The sequence below is a fragment of the Penicillium soppii genome (genome assembly GCF_028829465.1).
Source record: "Penicillium soppii strain IBT 18220 chromosome Unknown utg000001l, whole genome shotgun sequence".
In the NCBI taxonomy this organism is placed as follows: Eukaryota; Fungi; Ascomycota; class Eurotiomycetes; order Eurotiales; family Aspergillaceae; genus Penicillium; species Penicillium soppii.
The window spans coordinates 2,684,179-2,710,456 of record NW_026643231.1 but is presented as its reverse complement, the minus strand read 5'-3'; the positions used below and the strand labels follow the sequence as shown (position 1 = coordinate 2,710,456).

General features: G+C 43.9%; 12 protein-coding genes across 12 annotated transcripts; 5 read left to right on the top strand and 7 right to left on the bottom strand.

Moving 5' to 3' along the window:
- Nucleotides 1-2,296: 2,296 nt before the first annotated feature.
- On the bottom strand, nucleotides 2,297-3,199 carry N7529_001031 (uncharacterized protein; the record flags this gene model as incomplete). Its single annotated transcript, XM_057236562.1, has 3 exons — nucleotides 2,297-2,503; nucleotides 2,549-2,610; nucleotides 3,184-3,199. 3 exons carry the CDS (start codon nucleotides 3,197-3,199, stop codon nucleotides 2,297-2,299), a joined length of 285 nt encoding a protein of 94 aa, XP_057103365.1.
- Nucleotides 3,200-4,064: 865 nt separating this feature from the next.
- Nucleotides 4,065-4,548, top strand: N7529_001030 (uncharacterized protein; the record flags this gene model as incomplete). Its single annotated transcript, XM_057236561.1, has 3 exons — nucleotides 4,065-4,128; nucleotides 4,175-4,221; nucleotides 4,369-4,548. 3 exons carry the CDS (start codon nucleotides 4,065-4,067, stop codon nucleotides 4,546-4,548), a joined length of 291 nt encoding a protein of 96 aa, XP_057103364.1.
- Nucleotides 4,549-5,130: 582 nt separating this feature from the next.
- Nucleotides 5,131-5,304, top strand: N7529_001029 (uncharacterized protein; the record flags this gene model as incomplete). The annotated part of the gene is made up of 1 exon (XM_057236560.1): nucleotides 5,131-5,304. One exon carries the CDS (start codon nucleotides 5,131-5,133, stop codon nucleotides 5,302-5,304), a length of 174 nt encoding a protein of 57 aa, XP_057103363.1.
- A 2,300-nt stretch (nucleotides 5,305-7,604) lies between these two features.
- Nucleotides 7,605-7,837, bottom strand: N7529_001028 (uncharacterized protein; the record flags this gene model as incomplete). Its single annotated transcript, XM_057236559.1, has 2 exons — nucleotides 7,605-7,663; nucleotides 7,714-7,837. 2 exons carry the CDS (start codon nucleotides 7,835-7,837, stop codon nucleotides 7,605-7,607), a joined length of 183 nt encoding a protein of 60 aa, XP_057103362.1.
- A 718-nt stretch (nucleotides 7,838-8,555) lies between these two features.
- Nucleotides 8,556-11,302, bottom strand: N7529_001027 (uncharacterized protein; the record flags this gene model as incomplete). The annotated part of the gene is made up of 2 exons (XM_057236558.1): nucleotides 8,556-9,206; nucleotides 10,913-11,302. 2 exons carry the CDS (start codon nucleotides 11,300-11,302, stop codon nucleotides 8,556-8,558), a joined length of 1,041 nt encoding a protein of 346 aa, XP_057103361.1.
- Nucleotides 11,303-14,069: 2,767 nt separating this feature from the next.
- N7529_001026 (uncharacterized protein) lies at nucleotides 14,070-14,738 on the top strand (the record flags this gene model as incomplete). Its single annotated transcript, XM_057236557.1, has 1 exon — nucleotides 14,070-14,738. One exon carries the CDS (start codon nucleotides 14,070-14,072, stop codon nucleotides 14,736-14,738), a length of 669 nt encoding a protein of 222 aa, XP_057103360.1.
- Nucleotides 14,739-17,560: 2,822 nt separating this feature from the next.
- N7529_001025 (uncharacterized protein) lies at nucleotides 17,561-17,749 on the top strand (the record flags this gene model as incomplete). The annotated part of the gene is made up of 1 exon (XM_057236556.1): nucleotides 17,561-17,749. One exon carries the CDS (start codon nucleotides 17,561-17,563, stop codon nucleotides 17,747-17,749), a length of 189 nt encoding a protein of 62 aa, XP_057103359.1.
- A 185-nt stretch (nucleotides 17,750-17,934) lies between these two features.
- Nucleotides 17,935-18,372, top strand: N7529_001024 (uncharacterized protein; the record flags this gene model as incomplete). Its single annotated transcript, XM_057236555.1, has 1 exon — nucleotides 17,935-18,372. One exon carries the CDS (start codon nucleotides 17,935-17,937, stop codon nucleotides 18,370-18,372), a length of 438 nt encoding a protein of 145 aa, XP_057103358.1.
- A 192-nt stretch (nucleotides 18,373-18,564) lies between these two features.
- Nucleotides 18,565-19,074, bottom strand: N7529_001023 (uncharacterized protein; the record flags this gene model as incomplete). The annotated part of the gene is made up of 2 exons (XM_057236554.1): nucleotides 18,565-18,860; nucleotides 18,882-19,074. The coding sequence occupies 2 exons, from the start codon at nucleotides 19,072-19,074 to the stop codon at nucleotides 18,565-18,567; spliced, it is 489 nt and encodes a 162-aa protein (XP_057103357.1).
- A 1,975-nt stretch (nucleotides 19,075-21,049) lies between these two features.
- On the bottom strand, nucleotides 21,050-21,268 carry N7529_001022 (uncharacterized protein; the record flags this gene model as incomplete). Its single annotated transcript, XM_057236553.1, has 1 exon — nucleotides 21,050-21,268. The coding sequence occupies one exon, from the start codon at nucleotides 21,266-21,268 to the stop codon at nucleotides 21,050-21,052; it is 219 nt and encodes a 72-aa protein (XP_057103356.1).
- An 84-nt stretch (nucleotides 21,269-21,352) lies between these two features.
- N7529_001021 (uncharacterized protein) lies at nucleotides 21,353-21,758 on the bottom strand (the record flags this gene model as incomplete). Its single annotated transcript, XM_057236552.1, has 2 exons — nucleotides 21,353-21,528; nucleotides 21,575-21,758. Coding segments are annotated over 2 exons (360 nt in total), but the record flags the coding sequence as incomplete, so codon positions are not given.
- A 2,324-nt stretch (nucleotides 21,759-24,082) lies between these two features.
- Nucleotides 24,083-26,014, bottom strand: N7529_001020 (Zn(II)2Cys6 transcription factor; the record flags this gene model as incomplete). The annotated part of the gene is made up of 7 exons (XM_057236551.1): nucleotides 24,083-24,130; nucleotides 24,186-24,822; nucleotides 24,882-24,934; nucleotides 25,089-25,255; nucleotides 25,451-25,559; nucleotides 25,616-25,932; nucleotides 25,981-26,014. The coding sequence occupies 7 exons, from the start codon at nucleotides 26,012-26,014 to the stop codon at nucleotides 24,083-24,085; spliced, it is 1,365 nt and encodes a 454-aa protein (XP_057103354.1).
- Nucleotides 26,015-26,278: the final 264 nt, after the last annotated feature.

Below are 26,278 nucleotides of genomic sequence, written 5' to 3'. Positions count from 1 at the left end.
GATATATATAAAACATATAGGATAAATAGTGATTGATACCTGATTACTAGTCCTAAATTGCTTATAATTTCGGATTTTAAGGACTAATAGAACAGAATATAAAAAATTCGATCAACTATAAGGGAGTTCTTTTTCTTTTAGTAAAATAATAATTTTTAGTCTTATAAGTTTCTAGCACAGCACTATCTAAGGTGCAAGCCAATATTAGCACCCATGTCCTTACCCGACATGTAGTTATTCAACTACGGGCGGATTCATACCTTAAGGCTAGGGATAATGAAGTGCGTGCGATAAGCACCTTACGTAACGCTATGGCTGATAGAGCAAACAAGTAAGAAGGGCACTTAGATCCTAGGCCTAGGGAATATAGGAATATATATGGTATAGGCCTGTCTAGCAGGTTAAAATAAATTCTTGCGTCAGACTTTTATAAGTTGTTTCTATCCTAGGCTTATTATTAAGCATGTTCATGCGAAAGTAACACATCCATACTGTTTTCTAGTGCTCGCAAAAGCCAAATTGAAACGACCCCCTTTCTTAGGCTTATTATAGTAATCTAGAGCTATATAGTATGTAAGTAGCGTATGATGATAGAGTAGTCAAGACACGTACCGTCACAACTTAAGTCTGTAGGTTGGTTTGTATATAGGTAAGAGTCGTTAGGCTTAGTAAAATAAGAAATAAAACTATTAAGCTAATAGATGCCGTCCATAAGGCTCGTTAGAGCCTAGTAGCTATAAAGCATAGATAACGCTAAAATAATTTGAACATGCTAGTTTACATATTCCATAGCCTTATACACTTAACCTAAGCTCTAATTACTTAAGCATAAACAAAGCTAAGACTAGATAAAGCGATGATCATCAATAAAGAAAATAAAGCTTTCCGGTACTCCTATACTTGATGTCAGAGTGCATATAGTAACGTTAGGTGATCAATTAAAGCGCACCGGCAAACACATAGAAAGTAATAAAATGGCAACTATTCCTATAAATAATAAGACCGATAATATATAGGTTAACCAGGTCTGTAAAGTAGAAACACATAGATACTAATAAAGGTTAGTGTTATTCTTCGTTTCTTTCACCACTCTTACCTCATTTAAAATAAGCAAAAGAAGCACACTGCCAATTTCTAGCTGTAGTATCGGCCGAGATAGATCTAAAATCTGATAAGCGATAGAATTAAGCTTAGCGAAGTATATAACCTGCCTTCCTTTAGGATTAGGTTTGCTTTTAAAAATACTAGTAGAATAGAGGCGATTGACCCTAGGAAGGCGAAACCACCTATTATAGCTTGACCGGAGATAAGTAGTTCCTTATTCAGCCTTTATAAGTTCATAGCTTTGATTAATAAGAGCTAGAAAGTAAGACTTCCTCCGTAGCAAATCGATGCTAAAATCGACGCAGTTAGTTGAAATATCAGCGTAGAATCCATTTCTTAAAGATTACTCACCTTGTCAAGATCAGTGCAGGTGTTTATATCGTTGTTTAAATAAGTCTAAGCCTTTACTATTATAAAAAATAATGTTTTTACTTACTAGCATTAGCTAGTTTGACAATACTTTCTATAACTGATCTATAGAGTAAGATAAGCCAGTAACTTACGCTTTTCGGTAGAGCGGATATTACCCCTACTTAAGTATAGAGGTCTGACGTGCGTGCGGGTCGGGAGTTGGTCACATGTTTTCAACCCCTCACGAATTTCTTTCGGGGTTGGGCATACTCGTCCACGGTCAGGTCACGACGACATCTTTTGATAATAAATACGCTTAGAACACATCAGAACTGATAAAGGTTCTCGTTCGGAAGGGTCCACAAACCAAGATACGGTAGGCAACTTTTCTTCGCCTTTCCGAGTAATAGCTCTCTTTATGTCCTACGCTAATAATTTCTATCACCTAAATATAAGCGTACGAGCTACTTAGAGAGTGTTAACCACGATCATATATAAGCGATAGCATATTCTGATAGTATGATCATCCTAACTGTCAATATTTCTAGTTTAACAGTCTTTAGACGTTCTATCCCGAGAAGCTCGACCCTTCCGAGGATTTCGACGATATTGCAGATAACGACGTCTCATAGATAACTAGTAAAGGGCAATAGGTGTATTAGCTCTAGTGTAATATTACTGTCTTCTTACGGGACAGCAACGGGGATAAAGACAATAGAACTATATGCAACTAGCGGTTAGGGCAGGGAATCGTCCCCCTAGGCGTTGAGTTATACTATTTTAGCGGGAAAGTCAAGCAAAAGGAAGCTTGAAATGCTCTATAGTGAATAATCATTACGTTCTATATATACAATAGCCTCCGTATCCTTATACCCTCTTCTAACCCGAGCGCCAAGTTGAGAATAGCGCCTTTATTATGGTTGCTTATAAGTATTATTAAGACGCACTTAGTCGCTTTATTTCCTTCTCGGAGTTCCTTTTTCCGTATGCGATAGGCGGTTATAGCCCGGTGAATCTTAGCCCTAAAAACTTCGGAAATGGCTTTATCCTATACCCCCTTTAGAGTAAGTTCGGGGTTTAGTACTAATCTAACCCTATCTTTCAAGCTAATAAAACGAATTTTCCCTTTATCTTCTACCCGCACTTTGAACAGTGCTATTACAAAGTATTAAACTTTACTTAGGAGGACATTAAGGCTTATTAAATAGTCTAAGAGCGCCTATAGAGGAAATGCTATCGTGATAGCGGCTATCGAGATAGTGTCATTCTAATAACTGATTTTCCTTATCGCACCACTTATATAAGGATCGAATATCTTTACTATGCCTTATAAAGAAGCATTTATAATCACTCTTCCTTCGTCAGTGGTACTCTAAGCAATACTTGTAAGTGATTTAGGTGTTATCGCTAAATTAGCTTGTATATCGGTACGTGGTTCGCTTTATGCTTTTAAATCGCTTTTTAGGGTTTCGAAGAACCCTATAAAAACGGGTTAGAAATTAAAACAAAGAGATATATAGATCACTATTACCAAGCTTTAAAAGGGATTCAAATATCTTTTAAATAGCCTTATCTACTATTTGGTATGGCTAAAAAGCTGCGAATCTCTAGGCAGTCTTAATACGTTCGTCTTACGATAGTTTATTAAAATCAGCGATAATATGACTTATTCGCTATCGTCCTTTAAAATGAACTCTTCCTTCGGTAGTAAGGAAATAAGCTAGCCACGCCTTAAAGCCGCCATAATTAAGGAATATTCGTGCTATATGTATATCACTAGTTATGCGTGTCTCTAGTAGTCTCTTTTTTAATTGCTTAGGTGTTCGTTAACGATTCTATACAACTTTAAGCTATTAGGCGAAAATTCGGAAAGCCGCTTCTATTATTTCTCCACTTTCACTTAGAGAGCCCTTAACCGTATATAGAGCAGTATTATACCTTAGTGGAATCTCACTAGAGGAGTTGGATATAGCGTGTTCTAGACTTAATAAGGGTTTAGGACAGGACAGAAAGGGGGCCACTACTTCTCTTTATCTTACTCGAGCGGGGTAACTTATAGAACTAAGGTTTACGTAACTTAATGCCTTATCTAACCAATTCTTTCGGGTTAGTTTCTTATCTTTTAGTATATTACTTTTTTAGCAGGTTAGTCATATAACTTTGCATTCTAAGAATCGTATCTAGAATACATCTCTAAGAAAGTAGAGGTTCGAGACCCTATCGCCTATAAACTACATACTACATTAAACTTTTAGAGTAACGGAAATTACACATACAAGGTCTATAAAAGGGTCGCTAGCTCTATCGTAGCGATTTCTCTAATATATAAGAAGCATGATATCCCTAGGTGATCATGATCATACCCTGCCCTAAGCACATTGCTTAAGCCATCGTTTCTCGTGGTTCTCGACTTCTATCACATCATATATTAGCTACCTTTCGGCTTATACGTAATAAACGCCGCCATCGGAGGTGGATCTTACTATAGCCCTTCCTAGATATCTCTTATAGATATCCTCTTTCCCGGTTTTAGTATAGTCTCTAGCTCCGCTTAGCAGCTGCTTACCGGTAACCTAGACAGCTACACTCGACTCCTCTATACCTTAAGGATGCTTATCCTCTTTACTCGCTATACAGTCCGCTATTTTAGGGAGCTAATAAGAAGCTACTTCAGTTCGTAGTTCTTCCTTTCCGATAGGATAAGTCTAACAGCCAGTAGCTTCGACAATCCATATCTCGTATTATGACGAAGCGTACGATATGCTAGTCGATTAGATAGCTCACTAACCTTTTATCCGCAACGCTTATTCAATAATTACTCGTGTGAGATCTCCACAGCGAACAAACATCTAAAGCCAAGCAAAGAAAAAGCCTTTAACCTTTTTACCTTAGGATAGATCTTTCCCTTTTTAGTATAAGGGACACCTACTTATACTTCACTGCGCTATTAAAGATCATCGAGAAGACATCTACATCTCCTCTATTAGCCTTTATCCAAACATTCTTAAAGAGCTCGTTAAAGAATGTCGAAGAACTTACCTAAATAACATTAACAAAAAGATCACTATATTTAAGCACCGTGAAGGGGACTAGAAGAAAACCAGGTTAAGACCAGTTCGACCCGTCTTAACAGTCATTATAGACAAGGAAGTATAAGATGACCTTTTAAGAGATATAAAGGACTTCCTAGATAAAGATACATAGAAGTGGTACGCCTACCGCGGAATTCCCTACCAGCGTGGCTACCTTTTATATAGACCTCCTAGAACCGGAAAGTCCAGCTTTAGTCTCTCCCTAGCCGGGGAATTTGAACTAGATATTTATACGCTTTAACTATCAGGGATTTCTGATAGTAAGCTAGTGAAACTATTTTCTAAGCTTCCGCCGCACTATATCATTCTCCTAGAGGATGTCGACGCCGCTAGGATAGGGCGTAGGGACGACTCTGATACAGACTAAGAGAACAAGTCAAGCTCTATAGTCACCCTATCCGGTCTTCTAAATATTCTTAATAGTGTGTCATCTTAGGAAGGCCGGGTGCTCGTTATAACGACTAATCATATCGAGCATCTAGATAAAGCGCTTATTCGGCCTGGCCGCGTAGATAAGAAAGTGCATTTCTAGCTTGCCGATAAGAAGATTTCTAGTTAGCTTTTTCATATAGTCTTTAAGCAGATGCTAGACCATAAGGAATCGAAGTATGATATCGGTAATAAGACGATTAAGAGACTTACCGACGACTTTACTTCTAAGGTGCCAGACCAAGTTTTCAGTCTAGCTAAAGTTTTATCGTTTCTATTAGAGCAGAAAACTTCGCCTTTTAGTGCTGTTACTAGTGTTAAAAACTAGATAGCGAAGACAAAGGCCGGGAGCGAACTAAAGAGAGAGGGCTCCTAGGTATAAGAAGGACGTTAAGAACTAGGAAGAGAGGACACCCGCGTAATAGAGAGGTAAAGGGGATAATACCGCGACGACTTGTGGTTCTTAGACAAGACTAACCAAACCCGTGTCGCCATTTGGGTGTTAGTTTATTACTTAAGGCGCTTTACTATTTTTCTAGTTATTTCTTTGCCCTTTAGGTACTTTACTACCCTACTAGTCTTTTTCTTAACCTATCGATCTTAGGCCCCACTCTTTCAGTTATTTCCATACTTTCACTCCTTAATCTAAACACATCCATAACCTATAACTTATATTAGCCAGTAGGCAATAGCTTGGATTTCTATCTAGCTAATGATCGCGCTAAGCTAGATCTCCGCGGAGGAACTTGATGTTGACCACGAAGACCGTAATGCATTAGGTAAGGCTTAAGCGCATATTCAAGATCGCGAAACAAGTTGATGTGGTTACTACTTTTAGATAAAGTGGATACATTTATAGAGTGTCCGATAGCCTCTAATAGAAGTCATAACCAGCTTATAACTGCCTTTTAGCGAAACCTTAAATATTATAAAGGTATCCCATCCTATTCTTGCCCGCTAGTCTGTAGCCCGAATCAGTTCGATATCCATTATTACTAGACGCCGACACAGCGTTAATATCATAATAAGCACTCGACCTTCTTAAGATAACATTATAGCAAACTAATTCAGCGTAAATGCTAGTTACAGGAACGCATAATTATCATATATTATACGATAACTAAGCTAATGATATAAACATAATTCCTCCCGTCCCGTGATCTAACGGTACGGACCTTAACCGAGTCGACTAAAGCTATGGTCTGTGGTCTAACGGTCGTTATATATAGGTAACTATCGAGCTAGACAAGAGCTTTTGCTTACTTTCGCCGCGCCGATACGATGACCACGCCAGGTATTACTAGAAGTTAACTCAAGAGCCCGACGGCGCTTTAACCATTTCACATCCTCTAAGTCAATAACAATTAACTAGCTACCGAGGTCATCCTATAACATATTACGCCACTCACTATTATTATAGACAACTCCGTGCGACCGGAGCACGGTTAAAGCTTTCTTACGCTCCTAATCAAAAAAACTAGAATTCTTATTATTAATTATATGCTGAAGTCGCGTTCCTAACTAGCTCAAGACTATCATATAGGCAATTAATTCACTATGGTACCAATACGTGACCCGTGGCTAAAAGGATCCAAGACAGACGGGTATCTGATTTCCTTGTATGTCCCTAAGGTGACGATAATTGTTCGCCTCCGCTTTAAGGCGATGCTACTTCTCTACTATAGTAGCTTTAATAACCACAGTGTATGCGTGTGATAGAAGGGTAGCTTTAACGAGGTAACCCGTCCGACCACAGACGTGGAGTTGTTCAAAACCATGGTTTCGGTTTCGGGCAAGTTAACAGTGAAGCCGGCGTGTGAACTCTAGCGGTCCTATAGAGTGTCTCTATCCGCCGTAGAATTTCCAGTTAGGGCATTCTTTATCTAGAGGTTCTCGGTTGACTATACCGCGGATGTAGGCAATTGTGTAGTAGGGTCGTGTAGATTGCCCGTCTTTTCGAGAGGTCTCTTTACTATCCCGACCGGCTCGTGTGCTTTCGCTTTCCTTAGTCGATTAGCGATTGTTGCCTCGGCCGCGGCTCCACCTACTACGAGCCGCTACTATAATAGATAGCGAATGCGATTCTTCATCACTACCGCTGCCTTCGGTTGATGAATGCTTTAGGGTAGATATGCCTAGTTTGCAGCGAGCGCGAGATCGTGTATTATATGTCTTCGGCTCTACTTTCCAGTACGAGGGTCGATAATTAGAAGTTAGCGGGTCTTTACGGAGAGTCTCGGGGATTTTTCTTAGCACATCTAGGTATTCGACCTCCCAGGTCTTTAGCTTATCGTGTGCCGCATCATACCACTCTTAAGACGGACCTTCGGCGGCTAGCGCTTAAAGGGTGAATACAAGCACCTAACCGATAGCGGTCCGGTGGAGGCGCTATTCATCGTCCGCCTACACATCCTGATTCGGGATACACATAAAATATTAAACAACTGTAGGATCGTCCTTCGGGATATAGAGAAAAACAAAAGCCTCTCCCGTGCAGATGTAGCCGTATTAAACCCTACTATCGATCATATATAAGAATATCTAGGTGACCACTACGGTAACGAGGTAGGTGGCATAGAATTCAAACGTGTCGCCTTCCTAGTTAATAACATCGCGAGCCAGATCTATTTAGTGGAGACCCGCCACCAATTCGGAGATTATCACCTTATACGGCGCTTTGAACTCCACTATATACACTAGTATTTGTCGTTCATCAGCTACAAGATGCACGCAGAACTAGTCGGCGCGCCGATTGCGTTTTCGTATAGTGCCGTCCCTCTCCTGTCTCTGCGCGGCTCCTCTCCCCCTTCCTCTGCCTCTTCTATACCTAGTGTTCGCTGGTCTTTGAGATATCCGCGCATCCTAAATATTCATTTGCTCCAAGCTATTCTCTAGTGAAGTTTCTGATAGGTTCGCGCGGTCATAGAAGGTGACTCGGCCCTAGATTCCAAACTCATGTCGAAGGGGTTCATCATCTCGTAACGCCTTAATAACCTTTTCGACAAAGTTATCCATAGTATCTCGCTCAAAATTCCGAAGAGACGCTTCCGAATAGATCGGCCTATTCTAGATATTCGTAACAACATAATCGATTTGGGTATCGGAAGGGAATAGTAGGCGCGAGGTAAAGGCATTAGTGCGGTCTAATTTCCTCTAGATTTGCTCTTGGAGTTAGGGGAAGTCAAGCTAAGGGACAATACGCTTGGGGTAAAGTCGGTTCACTAGGTCAGTCGCGTTACCCTGGGTCGTGAGGGTCGCATCTGTCTCAACTAGACTGCGGCAACATCCTCAATATCCATGGATATCCACATATCCTCTCCGCAGATTGCGGATATAGTATATCACCCAATATCCGCAATCCTCAATTTTGTGGATATGGTATACCACCTAATATCCTCTGGATATTTGAGGATATCCAGTGGATATCAAACAGGCCAAACATGCCTAGCCTCACGACTCTTTTAAGTATGTATAATTTATGCAGTTTCCTACGTATTTTTAATGTAATCATAGTGTAATCATTAACTTTCAAGATTTCAATTTAGTAAATAAAATTCCGTTATCTCCATATAATATCAACTACCTTAAATCAATCTGAAATCCATCAGGTAACCTAGGCTGCTTTCGAATTCGTCCTGACCGTCCCAGCATGCTCTCATCTATTGGCATTTCTGGAAGGTCATCGTCATCTTCATCAAGAGATTCAGATAATCGTTTCTTTGATCGCTTACGCTGCACTTGCTTACTTTGATCATTATTCCTCTCATCATCTGAATCATCATTGCAGCTCCTCTTCTGTTGTGTGTCCTGTATGCTAGGCTCTTGATCCTCCTCTTCGTTGTCACTAATTGGCTCAAGAGTTTCAAGATGGAGCATTGGTTTCCGAGCTTGGTCTAATAACGCAGCTTCCCCAATAGAGAGATACTCCTTAATAACCTCTATCTCCTTCTGCTCAACGTCAAAATTAGTGGCGAATTGATGGAGCATTAATCCTCGGATGGTACTTGGTTTCAATTGACCGCGACGATAGTGGCAGATATCGCGAGCGCAATTGAATAATCGCTCAACGCCTGCACCACTAGCTGGGATCGAGAGAATATCCCGTGCTATCCTCGCAAGGATAGGAAACTCAAGCTCATGGTCTTTCCAGAATGCTCTTAGCTTCTGAATCTCAATCCCGCGGGCAAGATACCTCGCGATCTCATCATCTTCAGGCTTTGAGAGCTCATCCTAGGGCTGGTTTTGAGATGCACAAGCAGCATCTAGATCACCATATTCATCATCCGGGGCCTCTCTCGTGGTATCTTGTAAGACTGTATTATCTGAATCACGGTGAAGTATCTCTTTATATCGTTGAAACTCTCGCTTGAGAACTCCATGATAGTGATTAATATAGTCAATATCACCTTGCCAGTCTGACGATGCGAAATATCGAAGTTTCTTTGATGGGCAAAGGATTGTCGCGAGTGCATAGATATCGCCATATGATTCATAATCAGTCGCAGTGTAGTACTTTGAGAGCTTCCGCTTAGCAGTCTGAAGAGCCTGGAGCATATGCTTCTTCCAGACAACACCTTTATTCTTCAACTTACACTCAGCTTCATCTAGATAAGAGAAAAGCTTGTTATAAATACTATAGATGTTGTGTGTGGTAACATCCCTAGTCTTTGATAACATAGTGGTGAAGTCAAAGAAAGGCTTTGTGAGAAGAAGAAGATATTCAATCTGTCGCCACTCTTCTTGATCAAGTTTAAAGTGTAGATACTGATGATCTATACAATACTGGTCATAGAATGGTTGTAACCTTTTAGCACGATTGAGCATTATGAAGGTTGAGTTCCATCGGGTTTGGACATCCTGAATAGGAACCAAACGAGGCTCATTAGTTTGAAGAGCCATAAATGACTCCCGGCGTTGTGGGCTCGCATTAATAAAGACCGCAAGACCTCGGATCTTAGACTTTCTTATTAGAATAAACTCAGAAGCCTAAGGGAGATAGAGGACTGACCTTCTTTAAGGTATCTGCAATTTGCCGACTTAAGCCAGATTGTTTAGTCTAGAATGAATGTGTTCGCTCGTCAGGCCACTCTAGTTCAATCTCTTTATTAGGTGGCGTCACTTTCAGCTTCCCAAGAAGCTCATTTAAGCTTAATTGGATCACATGCGCAATACACGGAACTCGGAAGATTAAGGTATCTGGTTGGCTCTGCGACTGAATAGTCTCTTAGATGTTCATCACCAAGGTATTGTTGTTAGTTGCGTTATCTGTTGTCACAGATAAGACACGATTGGTGATTCCATGATTGTTCAAGAGCTGAGTAACGGTCTTACTTAGATTTTCACCAGTATAAGACCCATAAAGATGCTCAAATCCAAGAAGAACTTCACAATAATTCCAATCCTGATCAAGAAAGTAGCCTGTGATAGCCATGAAAGCTTGCTGAAATGGCGATGTCCAGCAATCAAGCGCTAGTGAAAGGCGACTCCCATCTGGAAGTCTTCCAAGAATCTCCTTCTAGTCATTTTTGACTACAGAATCAAGATAACGTCGTATGCTTCGCGCGGATGGTATATCGATCTTGCTTTAAGCTTGTTAAATGACCTCTACTAGGTCCTTGAATTGGGTATGCTCCACGATTCGGAAGGGTAGGTGAGCCGCTGAGATAAAGTCTAGGATCGCTTTAACGAGACGCTCCTGGGAGAAAGGTTGGTGTTTTGGGATCGATGGCTTTAGGATAATTATCAAGATTAGCAAAAGAGATATTAAAAATCTTAATAATAGAGTAATATACCATCTTTCTTAGTAGCTGATCAACCCTCTGAGTAACTGGCTTCCGAGTACAGGTGCCTGCCTTAATATGTGCATTCATCGGTGATGACCCAGCACGGCGATATCTTGGATGAACAAGGGTACAGAGGCATGATATGCACATAACCTTTGGCTTGCCAGTCTTCTCATGTGCAACCTGATTGAAATTGTCCCAGACACTTGAAGTCTTTTTCCCATCCCAACGGATAGAGTCTTGTATATCAGGTGTTGATCCAGACTCTGTAGTTAACCACCAACTTATAAAGCGCTTACGAGATTCTTCCATCTCGCTACTAGGCTCAGAGGAATAGAGGACCCAATACTGCTGAAGAGGGAGGCCAACACGCGTAAGCGAGAGGGGTGCAATCGGAGATGAAATTTGAGACGTAGATGTCAATGGAGTTTGGCTGCTAATAAGCTCAGAGATATCATCTGAATAAAGAAGGTCGGTATTTAGACCTAGATCTGAATCAGCGCAGAAGGAGTAGTGGGATTGAGATGCTTGTGAGTAAGACATGGTGTACTTGATCACTATGTCAGAGAGAGAGAGAAACTTACATATAGAACGAGCTGAAAATATCAGAATTATGGCAAATATGCTGTAACTCGTAAGTTGCGGGTGCGTACTTGACATCTCTTACTTTTGATGGCGATGATTGGCTATTACTAATCACTGGTGTGGATATTTGAGGATAATTGAGGATATATTGTGGATATCCGCATGGATATCCTTGGATATCCTCAACCTTGCCGCCATATTCACCAAGTCCGCTGTCAACAACATTGGAGCTTCCGACCGGTAATCTTCGAGAGAATCTATTTAGAATCATTATATACTTGAAAGTTAGGCTTAGATCATTAATTTAAAGCTAAATTAACTAAATTTGACCGGGAAATGGCGAGTTTGGTCAAATATACTTAGTTCAGCTGAGAGATGCTATACTTCTTCCATGAGTAAATATATATTTCCATGGTAAAGTAAAGTGAAATAACAAAAAATCATGGTTTCCCCCTAATACACTTTGAAAATAAAGATTGATGCTATAAGTAATAATGAAGCTAATAAATATTGGTTAATACATAGGTATTACTTAATATTTCATTGGGAAATAGGATAAATAAGGGTAGTAGTATGGTCAGGACCAAACCTGTGTATCTTTTGTTCTGAAAAATAAATTAATAAGCTGTATAAGAGGCACATGACGACCCCTAAGTAGATAATCAAGCGAGAGTTATGCTAGTGCGGATATCCGCAGAATATCCTCATATCCTCGCGGATATCCATGGATATCCTCATTGAGGATATGGTATGAAAGTAATATCCATTATCCTCAATTTGCGGATATGGTATTGAGCCTAATATCCAATGGAGAGGATATGCCGCAGTCTACCTCTACTAGGCTTGATACAGAGGACCTACGGCTCCCAGGAGTGGATGATATAGCTTCGGGGAACGAGGTGTGGGTTCCTCGAAAGATCGGTGCCGGTAGGCGATCAGTGGGGTGGGTCACTTACCGGAAAATATTTCAACCGAGTAAAATAACATATCTTTTCCTAGCGTCCTCAGTAGTATTACGGACATGCTAGTCATCAATCACATGTGGCGACTAGTCCTTAGGAAAAGAGAAACCACGATCATGCTCAGTGAGAAAGAGCATGATCCGCCCTAATCAAGACCCACTTGCAGAAGTTTTTCGGTGTATACATATGTTATTACGGATAACAACATACCTCTACGACCGTGAAAGTCTTACCACGTGATCATACAAGTAGTAGTAAGGTCGATAGTAGAAGAGTAGCCCTAATCTACCCATCTACCTTCTACACTTCTGCATAGGAAGAACTCTAGGATATATAGGGACATTCACTCATATATCTAGTTTAGTTCTTGGTCTTCAATCATACATTTTTACTAGTGAATACTTTTGGAACTTTAGAGACTCTTTACTTAATTAAATTTGATTATAACTTAACAAACAATACGAATAAACTATTAATTTAGTATAGATATATTCGTCGCACTACCTGACATCGTTCCTCGATACTCTCGACAGGACTCATCCCGCAGCATGGCCTGCTAGGCTACGGTAAGGTTAAGAGACAGATCGTTGAGGTTAGACGTCTATAGGAAATCAGAGAAGAATCTCCCGATTATATCTAACATAAATATGACCAGTCAGTTATGCGTAACACATAGCCGGTTTTTATGAGTCACGTAAACCAAGACTTTGACCTATGGGTTACCATAACGACATATCTTAACGATTTACCTAAACGAGGCTGGCTTCCCTATGGCAGTTCGCCCGCGGGAGAAATCGATACTATATGTACAGTATCAACAAGGGGCCCACGAAGTCGGATTTCTCAGCCTGTACGAGGCGTGGGCTACGAACCTGGAGTCTTTGTTACCCCAGAGCCAATGAGAGACGCAATGACGACCAGAGGAAACGAGTCCGCGATGTTGCGGCCCGCCTCCACCGCAATTCTAGCGACCTCGAGGCCCCTTTGGCACACAGGAACGATTTAAAAACCATCCGACGATAACGGTTACAGCCTCTCATGCCGTCACCCTAAGGGGAGTTCACAGAGCCTCTCAGAGGCGCGGATCGAAGTCGAGCAGGACACCTGTGGGGTAGAATTGGATTTGTGGGATTAGGGCTAAGGTGTATCGCCATCGGCTGCTGGCTCCCTACCTCAAATCGGAGGATACTTTGGTTAGTGGATGGAAAGATTATACGCTGCAGTCCTGGGTGTATAAAGGGACCATCTGCAAGACATGGTCGGCCTAGAGAACGAGAGGATACTAGGTATCAGGAAGCAAGAAATCACGCCAACTTGTGGACTGAGGTATGCTATGGCAACGATGGCTAGGAAGAAGGTTGGCGCGTCGCCATCGGCTGCCGACTAGAGATCCTTACAACACTGTCAGTATAGCCCGAGAGGACGGATGCGCATGTCGGTTCACAAGAAGCAGGAAGGTTGTTATGCCGTGACCCTAAGGGGACTTAGCAGAGCTGCAACTTGGCCTGGAGGGTGGGCTTAAGGAGCAAACGGGTATATGAGTGTGGGGGAAGGTTTTTGGTCCTGCTGGAACCCCAAAGGCTAAGATCTTGAAGGCAAGAGGATCTACGGACATCTAGGAATAAGAGTACTAGTGAGCTGGATAAGGAGCTGGGAAAGCATGGGGGGGGGGAATTTGCCCGTCTCTCCGTTGTATTGGCTTAAAAGAACAGACTAGATCTTAGTATACCAATGCAATATTATATCTGAAAGGGGCAGCTCTCATGCTGAAGAATCCGCGACCACAGTCGGGCCAGGAATTTGTCTGTCAAATCTACAAGCTGATGAGAAGACTGCAGAAGCATAGAAATCAGATCAGCGTCCGGTGGATCCCCACTAGCGAAGACAACAAACTACTAGGGCTGGCGAAAGAGCAGGCGAGAGCCGCGACGAAAGAAGATGCCATCCTGCAAGGACAGGTCCCCAAAATGAAATCGACGACTCTAAAGATCGCGCGTACCCAAGCAATCCCTAGTAGTAAGCTACCCGAGAGCATCGGGAAACATTCGAGACGAGTGGATAAAGCCCTTCCGGGAAAACACACGCGACAGCTGTATGACCGATTATCGTGGAAAGAAGCAAGCGTGCTGTCCCAGCTCCGCACGGGGATGGCAAGACTTAATAGATATCTCTTTCGAATCAATGCCGCTAAGACAGATCAATGTGCATGTGGACAAGCAAGAGAGACGGTAGACCACTTTCTCTTTCGATGTCGGAAGTGGACCGCGCGCCGGACGGAAATGCTGCAATGTACCCACACTCACCGAAGTAACATGTCCTTCTTCTTGGGAGGGAAGTCACCCTCCGATGATCAAAAGTGGAAGCCGAATTTGGAAGCAGTGCGAGCGTCAATACGATTCGCCATCGCCACGGGCCGACTTGAGGCCACCTAGACTTGCCGACGAACTGATAGAATACCTCTTTTTACTACCCCCCAACCCCTTGTGGCAGACGATAGACGCGCTTCAACTGCCGAGGATAGGATGTTGAACACTTGGAGAAGCGCCTTCAAGCCAGTCTACTAACCAATACTAACCCACAGGGACCGACTATGGAATTGGAAGCTAAGATATCAAATACGGAAGGAAGTACTGTATGGGCTCCAAGGAGACACGGCGTATACCCAAACATGCATGTATTGGTAGATTAGTGATAGTTGCCCTCTCGGCTCAGCCGCCGGGCGTTAATGAATTGTGTGTGTGTGTGTGTGTGTGTGTGTGTGTGTGTGTACACTGAAGAGTAGGGACACACTGGGGAGTAGGGACACACTGGGGAGTAGGGACACACTGGAGAGTAGGGACCACACTGGGGAGTAGGGACACACTGGGGAGTAGGGACAAACTGGGGAGTAGGGACACACTGAAGAGTAGGGACATACTGGGGAGTAGGGACACACTGAAGAGTAGGGACATACTGGGGAGTAGGGACACACTGAAGAGTAGGGACATACTGGAGAGTAGGGACACACTGGGGAGTAGGGACACACTGGGGAGTAGGGACAAACTGGGGAGTAGGGACAGACTGCCGGGTGGGGCAATGAGCGCGACACTAAAAATTGTGTCGCGCTCTTCCTTTTAATCCTTTCCAGTGTATTCACATGCCCACTTTCAGGAGACAACGAGAATTCTCTTGATCACCGAATGGCAGTCTCGCCTTTTAAAACTGACAATGCTATTCAGGATGCGCAAAAATCGCGTTTCAACATATTGAATATTTCTAAAAAAAGGCCAAGTGGACAACTGTTTCGGCGGGTAGGAGAGGCAGAAATAGATGCAAGGTATGATTGGTTATCTGGTAAGAGTACTGGGCTGCACGACCTGAGGCCAGCCTAATATTGCCGTGCCGCGACAGCTGATGGCAGCAACGCCTTCTTCATGGTTTCCGAACTTGAGAAGAAGAAGCTTGCGGTAGAGGGCTGAGTTATAAAGGAGGAAAAAGGCCTACGAATGGCATTTCGAGTATTAGACCGGGTAGAGGTTGGCAGGGATCCTGAGCGATCATGAGATACTCCTTTCAGATATTGACTGGACCTATATGGCTTGAAATACGAGCGTACTGCTAATAAGATATATAATACCCTAAGATAAATTTAATAAGAGTGGTACTAGGATGAAAAACCTTTTTTGTGTCTATGATAAAGCTATATAGCGTATACTGGAAGTGGCAACATGAAAGAACATTAACAACAGATAAGTTTTAAGTAGCTCATTTCAAGAGTAAGGGTCGTTTGGAGGGCAGAAAATGAGAGATTTCTTTCGAGAGGGCTTAGCTTACAATATGGGGAAATCCTCTTGAGAGGGAATCAGTCACGGTAGGGCCTGCTGAAGAGCACAGGCGACACAGAAAGCGACACGTCATATGAACTGGCTCTTCGTACCACTTCTCTTCTAGTCCAATAATCCTAGGCCTAGATAAGTCTTTAGATAGTCCAAAGGCGATCAAGCTCTTCTGACAGGGCATTACTCTGAACTCTGGAGACAGAGACACCAAGTGTTTCACGTTACATAGTTCATCGACGAATGATACGATTGCTGACAAACAGACAGCAGTCAAAATAGATCATCTATAGTACATAGAAGTTATAGGGGAGACTAAGCTCACAGGGTTTCATTCTCATGAAGAGTGGAGTCAGAAGATTTTGAGCCACTGCAGTCATTGGGCTGTCGCGGCCGTCAGTCAATGGACCTGGAGCCTAGCTATACCTAGAGCTGTGGACGTACGTCCAGCTTGGACTCAAATCCACAGCCCGAAGTACTTGGCCCCAGATCGGCTGCTCTGGGCCCTCGCCCATGGAACCCCAGCCCTCCCACCATAGCTCCTCGGCATTAAACGTGTGCCAGTCGACTACTGGCTTGCCCAGATACTGGTTTTCAAACCGCAGTCACTGTTACCAAGGTTATGGCCCATAGTCCAGGTGGCTCACGAACTACGGACCGTGGGCCAGCTGGGCTCAGTATCTATCAACTGGGGCCATGGCCTGCTGAGGTTTGCAGTCTATGCCCTGCTATGTAGTATATTATCGTAGTCGGAGTTCTAAGAGTCTTGAGTCATCAGCCGTCTCAAGATCTGAGTCTCACGGTTTTGCGGGCCTTAGGGTCGTAGGGGACGCTAGTGGGCAGTCTGATGGCCTGGCAGGTCTTGAGGCCGCGGTCTTGGAATCTGCTGGGTCTCTGACTCTGCCCACCGCCCTCGGGTCAGTGTAAATAGTCTCATATGAGCAGGCTTCAGATATGGCTCTTATAACCGTCTGTGATACAAGTAGTCTACGCACTATATGGCTAAGGGCGGTGAAAAAAATATTCACATTTACTACACCTTTTGGAAAATATGTCGCATAGAAAAAAACGCTGTTTTCGTGACCGCTAGGCCAAAAAGGTGCACACCTACTTAGCTAGGCTTAAGTACGGTGTATTATGCGTTATCATGCTTTGACAAAATACCTTACTTAAATACGTCACGACAGTATTATTAGTCATTGTCCTGTAAACCTATGATAAGCCCGATGGGCCGTCACCGCGTCAGTGTTACCAGTGCGTGAGCGCTAGGACGGCGGTTATCTGAGGCTTGAAGGTTTGACGTAAGACCCATCAGACCTTTAATAAGGGGTTTTCTCTCCCTCTTACAGCAACAATCCTGCTTCCTTCATAAATCAACTCCTTCTATTTATCACTATATCCCACCATTTTACCCTGAGGTCAAGTCTGTCGTAAAAAGCATGACTTCTCATAAGAGGCCGGCCACCCTGTCTTCCGAGGAATCTTACCTTGATGATCCCTCGGATGAAGACGATAGTGAATGGGAGAGGATCACACAGGACCCAGTCAAGCGAGTCGCATTTGAAAGAAAATGTATTGAAGTTGAGCTCACCGATCAGAAACGAGTAATTCTATTGCAAGACAATTAAGCCACTGTCGCTTCTGAGACTGCGCTCCAAGGAAGTTAAATGGAGAACCTAACATTAGGTCTGCATTTCGTTTCAATGTTAAGGACCTTTCCGGTCGATACTATGGTAGGACCCCAAAGTCCCGTTAAAACATATCTTGAATCTCACGAGCTGTAGAACCGAACAAGTACTATCATGTGTCATACATGGAGCAAATATTTCCCGACCTGAGTGCCTTGGTAGAGCGGGGGGTTTTGCAGAAGGAAGGCGGGGTCACCCAGCTGACCTCAGCCAGCTGGCAAATATCACGCTTTCACAACGCCATTAAAGATTGGTTCCACTATAAGGGCCGTACCTTTGAAGCGAGCCTATACGATCGATTCCAAAGAGCACATGCTAAGTGGGAGCGGAAAGCCAGCACAGTGGAGATCAACCACCAACTCGAGGCTCATGAGGGTAGTTCTCAGGATTGTGAAAAGTGTGGAGAAGCATCGGATGAACCGCAGAGAAAAGACTACTTTCCTGAAGAGCCTCGTAGTAGCCAACTGAGTGAAGTTCTGGGCTCCGTGATTGGCGTGGGACACTTGGATGGAGTAGATGGAGATTTGATTGCTCGACGTGGTAAGAAGATTCGGCGCAGGTAGTGCTATAGCTTGTCGATCATATTATTGCTCTAAATTTATTACTATGACTCGTTAGTGTTTATCTTGCTACGAGTTGTCATTACGGCATTTCCTCAAAATCAATAATTGTGCGATCGGATATTTGCATGTTGTACACGCTTAACCTCGCCTTGTAACACATATTTAAAGAGAGAAACAATAAACATCGAATATTCAAGGGAGAGGTAGGCCAAGAGCTGGTAAAGGTAGGCAGGAGACAGTTCTATGCATTCTTTGCGCATGGTTCAGGAGTGCCGATTTTGACATCAGCTTTTCGCCACAAATGTTGCACTCACAGTGCATGTCATTTGGGAACGGCTTGATATGTTTGTTGACGAAGTGTCGGCTGAGGGACCCGGGGTTCTTGTACATTTTCAGGCGTTCACGTTCTAGCAGTCTTGTATTACCAAGACAAATAAAGCAGATTGTTGGTCTCTCTCTAGGACATTTGACGTAAACAGAAGCGATCGCTTAAGAGAAAGTATCGCTACTCTCATCTAGTGGGATAGACTTCTCCCTCTTAGGTAGGGGGGCAACAGGTGGTATATCGGCAGCAACGGCGGTGCGTTTTTGCGGGGCCCGAGGCCGCGAGGGGGCACCCTCTTCTGCATCACAGACCGCAATTACTACATTGATTACAGCAATTCGACGCTCATATTCTTTCTCGACGGTTCTACCCGGCATAGTTAGAACACTATCGATAAGTGTCATATGCTACGGTGTTATATAGCCGGTACGCTATAACGCCGCTATAACTTCTTCGTCAACAACTTTTCCGGAGAGTTGCCGCTCACTGTCGATTACCGGCTGCTTATTTTTGTACCGCTCTAGATTTTCACGAATCAATCGGTGCTTTTACCATCCCTTCTCGTTTCGTAGTTGCTTTACTACGCGATTATACTGTTCGTCTACGTGATCAAATTTCTAGCGTAACTTTTTGACAACTTTCTCTTAAGCCTTCTACCGCTTACGGATTATTCGGGAATAAGGACCACTCTACGGTAGGTTATCGCCAAATTCCTGCTATAATATAGCCTAGGCATCTTTATAGGTGCGCTTCTTAGCGTCTCGAATCCGCTTTCTCGCCTACTTCCTATCTTCTAGCGTACGCACGCGGGGAATATCATTAATACAGCTCGAATCCTTAAGCCGATAGGGTCTACGAGGATCAATCGACCGACTTATCGAGCAGGCAAACCGCATAAGCTGTTTCTAAGCGGGCATACCCCGTACAATTGCCTAGGCATCTACGTGGATACCCACACTATAGTGCCGGATAAAAGTATCAATACTAGCGTGCTATAGCATCACGTTCTGCAATTCATTCGATACGTCCGCTAGTAGAGAGGAAAGTATTAGCTAAAGGTCCTATATACACAACGTGTCACTCACGACTATCGTTAAACGCTTTAGCTGCGCCGTATCGGAGATAATATGGCTTCGCGACTTCCGCGAAGCCAGTAATCTCACCACCTCGTTTCATTCTATACCGCAGCTATCCCCCGGTAAGTCCCTTTTCTAGTACGATTCGAATACTATCAGCCTCTCGTAATACTTAGCAAAATACATACTAATCGAGAATTTCGTCCTTTAGCTTTAATTCCTGCTCACTAAGTCCATCTAGGATCCGAAGACGGTACAACTTCTCGGGACAGTCTATCATAGGGCCGTTTTTAGACAGACTTTTAAATACGCCAATTCTAAATAGCATACCTAGCAGAAAAACATAAGGACTAAGGACCAACGTGGGATCAAAGATGATTTCCGGAATCGGGAACGTGTTTCTAGTTAAAAATAATAAGCAAAAGGGCGCTGAGAAGCATATGACTAGAGGAAAGGCAAGTATAAGGAAAGACTTAGTAAGGGGATATTCTTACGACTCTTTATCACCGAGAAATGTTTTTATGAATTCCGGTCTTAAGTAGATAAAAAGTCGAGGACGTCCACCATTTGGATCCCGAATTAATATTAACCTAAGATCCTAGAAGCGAAGTTTTAGTAGCGCTCCGGGACGGTTACCGGTGATAGCGGCTAGCTAGTAGAAAAGGAGGAGCTATATCCGGTACTAGCCACGAGAAAACGTCATTTCTATCGTGGATAGAATCACTCGGGCAAACTCGGCCACATCCTCGACATACATAGTTGATTTCGGTCGACCTTTAAGGGAAAGTTTCTTCTCTATAGCAACTATCGCGAGCACCTATAGAACGTCAGTCGCGTACAATCCATACCGAATTAACTATTCAATCGGGGTCTTATATCGCGGATCTTAACTTAGATATCTTTGCTAAGCTCATATCCAACCTCCGCCTTATAGATTAGATACCACCACTTCCAGAATAAGTCCAGAGAGCTTTTAGTTTTCACTCCTAGGGTGCGACGTCCATTTTTTCCACGTCGCTAGTCACACCGCCAGGAAAAGAGAGCCTTTAGGAAGCGAACCGTCTCCTCTATATCAGAGAGCCAGGACAAACATTCCACCGGATCACGCTTTGTGCCATTACAGAACCTAGAACAATCAGCGAACCTAATAATGGATGCGGGATGATGCAATAACGTCTCACTTATTCCAAAAATCCTACGTCTCATCCAATCTCTCTTAAGTTTTCGGGCTATAGCGTTTTTGTCGGAGCTGGGAGACATCAAGAGACTCGGCCTCTTAGAGATAATATTCTAGTGAAAGTTGCTCCTCTTCATCTTCCGAAGCCAGCTCATCTTCGGACTCGTCTTCAGAATCGGATTCGGATTCGCTGCTTGAGTCGAAGACGCTAGGTGCGGTGGAGGAATCAGAGTCGGAAGCGTTGTTCGAGAAGGTCTCGGGCAGACGTGAGCTAGTGTCGCTCTCATCGTCGGACAGAGCGGGCCACGGAGAAGGCATGGCGGCGGAACGTAGTGTGGGATTGAAGAGGAGGAAAGAGCAGCGAAGACGAGTAGAAGCACGAGAGCATGGTCGAGAGTGATGTTATTTCACTTTGAGCACGTCACCCGTTAGAAACCCAGGCCTGGGGCTGGAGAGTTTGTTGGAGAGCGAGGGGGGACTGTCGGTCGGGGGCCATGGCGGTCGATATTTATGGAAACCCAGGGAAGCAGAAAGGTCAACAGAGGAGCCAAAAATGGCTCCCCTCCGCAGGAGGATGACTGAGGGGGAACGAGGGTGGGTGGGGCCTTGCGGCGGCTGCGGCACGAATGGACATCGGTCGATCAATTGGGCCCAGGCACCAGGCACGGCCAACCCGAAGCACAGGTGGCAGTAAACGGGGTCGAGCGTGGGCTTTGGGACACGTGACGCCAAGACCGACCACGGTGAGCGAGCGGCTTAAAACGGCGTCAAAAGCGGCCGTTTCTGGCCTCCCATTCACCGTGTCATCCTTAATGGGAGTAGTATTAATTAGACTTATAAGGTAAATATTATAAGCGGCTTAGTCTAGTAGGTATAGATATATATATATCTTAATATGTTATTAGGATATTACTAGTGTTACACACAGCTAACTGGTCGTCGCTAGGTTAGTATTACAGACCTACTAGTCACCAATCGTTGCGGGGACCACAACTTACTGATGGGCCACCGAGAGCCAACCAATCTATCTGTCATCAGATCACGTGTAATATCCTATACCCAGGGATCCCCCGGGATTCAGGAAAAAGAAAAATCAAGATTATACTCAGTGAGCAAGAGTATAATCCACACTAAGGAGGACCCACCGGCAAAAGATATCTACTACATAGGTGTAAAGTATAGGGGGGTTCTAGTGTTTACGGGATAGGGCCTGTCAACTAGGTAAGACGAAGATGGCTCCGGAACAGATGTATTATGTGAATAGTACAGATACTGATTCTTGGGGAACTTCCAGGTTCCCAAGAAAGGACTATTTATCATTGATAGGAGCGGGGTAGTGTAAGAAGATTACCAGGTCAGGGGTGATCAGCCTGTCAATCCGGTAAGATACGATGATGGATCGGTAATGAATAAGTGGAGGAGCGTCAACGATATAGTATTCTTGTACAGAGACTAATTCTTGTCCCCCAGATAGGGGCCAGGGAGTTATCCCCTTTTATGCCCCGTTTGGACGAAGCTCCCAGGGGCACATTATCTCTGTCGGTATCACTTATTGCGATTCCATCTTCGTTGGTGACACTACGTCCGAATCCTTTTCGTAGACGGAACATTCCCGTTACATGATCGGATCCATTACTCCTCGTCCTGCATAGCCTCGTTAAAACCAACCAGGCAAAACCCTGATGGGAAAAGGCCAAAGGTTGGAAAGAGTGCTTGGCAGTCTTAGTGATCTGTCTCCCATTGTATGGTCCCAAAGACCATTACATAGATCAAGTGTGATAGGAGACCTTTAAGCACATTCGCAAGCTAATTATACTAGTGCTATAGGTATCCTACATGTTCTACTTCAAGTCGTTTTTTATCCTTCGTTCTCTATGTCATAAGGCCTAATATAAGGTGTGGTGGGAGTCTTTTCTCGAAACGATACGCCCACATCTTACTAACTTCATAATTTGAACTAGCACGCACGAGAGCCCCATTCGCCCACTCTATAAGCATCTTAGGGGTGACGGGGAGATATAAGTCACGCATACAAATAATCCACTAGACTAGAGCTTTCTCCTGATACTTATCAAGAGCTTTGTTTTTAGGTATACGGGCGCTACGAGCCTATTAACCCCGGCGAATGCGACCGCGCAGTATCTCGTACGAAACATCATATTCCCGCGCGATCTTCGCTAGATTCGATTTTTTTCGCGCTGGGTGGCTTCGCAGGCCTCGAGTACACGAGATTCGTCTATTTTAGGCGCCTTCGGCATAGTGGTTGGGTGGGAATAACGTGAAAAAATGAGTAGCTTCAAAATTGGGTTTACGGTGTGGTGCACCCCCATCCCGAAGGCGGTGGGGGGGGCACTGGAAGGCGCAGATAGATTGGCAAGAGGAGATTTCCTAACGAATCCAAAAAAACAGGTGAACAAAAAACATACAACAGTGAGGATTCGCTGGTGGTCACCCACCCAACTACTAACTCACCGGCGTGTGGCTTAAGTACGGCTGAGCGGACGGGAAGCCCTGTTTTCCACACCCTATGGTCGTATGTGCTTGTTTGTGTGCTTAATAGAATGATGTAGACATAATTTTCTAGGATTCTTGAGATAATAATTACATATGTATATAATGTAGTCAGTTAATAGCTCACTGTTAGTCGACCGGATATGAAATGAGTAAGCGGCGCTTTAGCATTGCGCGACCGAGGGTATTAAAGGTGAGTGCGCTATAGACAGAATGAGAATGCCAGGTGAGAAATCGCCCAGGTCGCGCGATCCCCTCGTCAAACGTCGACCCACTTATTTTTCTCCCAAAGCTAAGACCAAACACCTGTGGCCCCTGTGGGATAGTCCAAATATACAAAATCGCTAATAAATATGATACATGGGCACTGAAATGGTGTTTTGTAGCGATACTAGGTGCGCGAGAGTGAGATTGAGGATGCGTGCTCTTATTAAATAGAGGCAGCGCGCCGTCGGACGCAAAACCTCTTTAGTATAGCTACGGCTTAACCATATTATATAAAGAAAATGATGGTTTTGATGATTTTGATGAAAGTGATACTATAGAAAGAAAGAAATCTGGGCCGTGAGAGTGGAACGATCATCTGACAATTCCAAGCAGTTCCAGCATTAGGAAGGTCGTTCATATGATTAAAAAATCATGCTGGTGTTGCAATCCATCATCATAAGTCTGTTAAATTTTAATAAACAGGAGGAAATGAAGATGGGGAAGGGGGAGAATTTACAAAATCCATCCAAGGCACATTCTTCCGATTGTGCCTCGGTTGTTGCCTGCGTTTCTCCCACACCTTCTCTAGCAACTGTTTTGGTACCGTATTATTCATTTCAGACCTCACCTTAATCTCCGCCAGACGTAGCAATATATAATGTCGCGAATGTGGCGATAGGCAGTCCGCGCCAGCCATGAAGAGGGGAAGGACCATAAGCTCTATCAACGGGCTGTTTCCAGGAATAGTCGCAACGGCATTCAGAATTGCGGTGACCGAGTTTTGTATCTGGGGCTCTTCTGCAGATTCCGTAACATTCAGCAGGCGCAGGGCACGAAGGACACAAGCGTGACGGAAACACTCGGCCACTGACAGCCACAGGGAATTGTCGTCAGGATAGGTGCAATTTGAACTATCCCAAAGATAGAGCCGTCGTATAGATTCCCGAAGGGTGTATAGGTATTGCTCCATGCCTAACTGGCTGCTCGCCTGTGATTTGGCACCCTGGAGCACTTCACCGATAATAAGGACGATTTCTCTTGGGCAGCCGTTTACTGCTTCGAATTTCAAGCCAACAAGCGACAGTAGTCTTTGTCGATGGTCCTGAGTTAGGCTCAGTCGTTCTGGAGCGGAGAATGCACGAATGATATCCAACCTGATAGGGAAGCTTTTAGTTAGCGTCCATATTCTGCCAGCTCGCATAAGACCCTTTACCAAGCAAGATTACCGAGGAAGAATACCGTTCGCTCTTGGTCTGCACTTAAGCGCTGTTCCAACATCAGCTGGGAGCAAATGGACATGGCTCCTGAGATATGAGCCCCATGCATCGAGATGCCAGATTCGCAAACCTGGATTTGGGTACATATGTTTAATGGCCAATAAATAAATTCCGGTCATTGAAAACCACCATATGGTACTTACGTCGTGAAGGAGAAATATCTGAATCGTTGCAAAAACACCATCTCGCTCACTGTGGTCGAGAGTCCCAGAGGATGCCTTTTTGATGTAAGCTCCCAGGGCAGTGAATGCCTTGACTCGATAATCTACCGCAACCGCTTCATGAAGGTGCCTATCGGCTTTAAGATGCCCTAAATGACAAGCGGATAGGCCTAGCACAGCATATAGTAGGCAAATCTGTTCAAATGCCAATGGTAGGACGTACAATCGGTAAGGATTATCCACCAAGTCGATCCGCTGTGCTATCTGGTGTGGACATATCACACGATCGTCTACAACCCTCGAAGTCAATTATTTGCTTTAACTTCACAGACAAGTCATCTCACAATGAGAAAGCAATGTTTCTGCCTGTTCTGAGGCAAGGATCTTGTCAATGTCCCATTTTTCCTTAGAGATAAGGCGTGGTGGCGATTGAACACGGCCCTGGTTGACTTGCTGTTGTGAAGAATATCAGTCATAGTAATAAACAATCTTTCGGTCACAGGCCTTACAAGACCCTCTCTTTTCCGTGCAAAGATATTTTGGTCTGCTTTCATTTGACCTTTTGAAGTTAGGGGTACGTGTTTGACCTGACTTTTTTCCAGTGGCCATAATACATCTGGTGAGGGTGCAGTTAAATCTTCAGTTGGTGTGCCCCTGTTTTTCCATTTCCCTCGGCTCGCGATACCACAGAATCGAAATTTCTGAGGGTATCCGCCACATTCTAGTCCTTTTTCAGTGCATCGCCCGCATACCGGGATAGAGCGATCGCATCGACGCGACTTCTTACGACACATCGCACAAGCACCTCCTGGAAAGTGATTAGAGACTATTGAATTTTATTTTTGGAAATCTGTGTTCCCGTATGATTGCTTACCAGCAGATCTCATTTCTGCCATGTCAGAATGCATCGGTTCGCATGATTGAATCTCGAATTTTCTTGGGGGATGCTCTTTGGGGTCCTGAGTATTGATTGGATGTAACATGTTGTCTTTCTTGGTGTTATTGGCAAAGAAAGAGGCTCGGAATTGAATCCCCGCCAAGGAATTGGTAAGTACGAAAGATACATATGTAGATTGTAAACATTATCAGCACCAAGTGCATATTCGACCCGATTCGGTAAGCCAAAACTGCGATAAATTGCGGACCTTCCTAAAGCAGTAGACCGCCTCCGA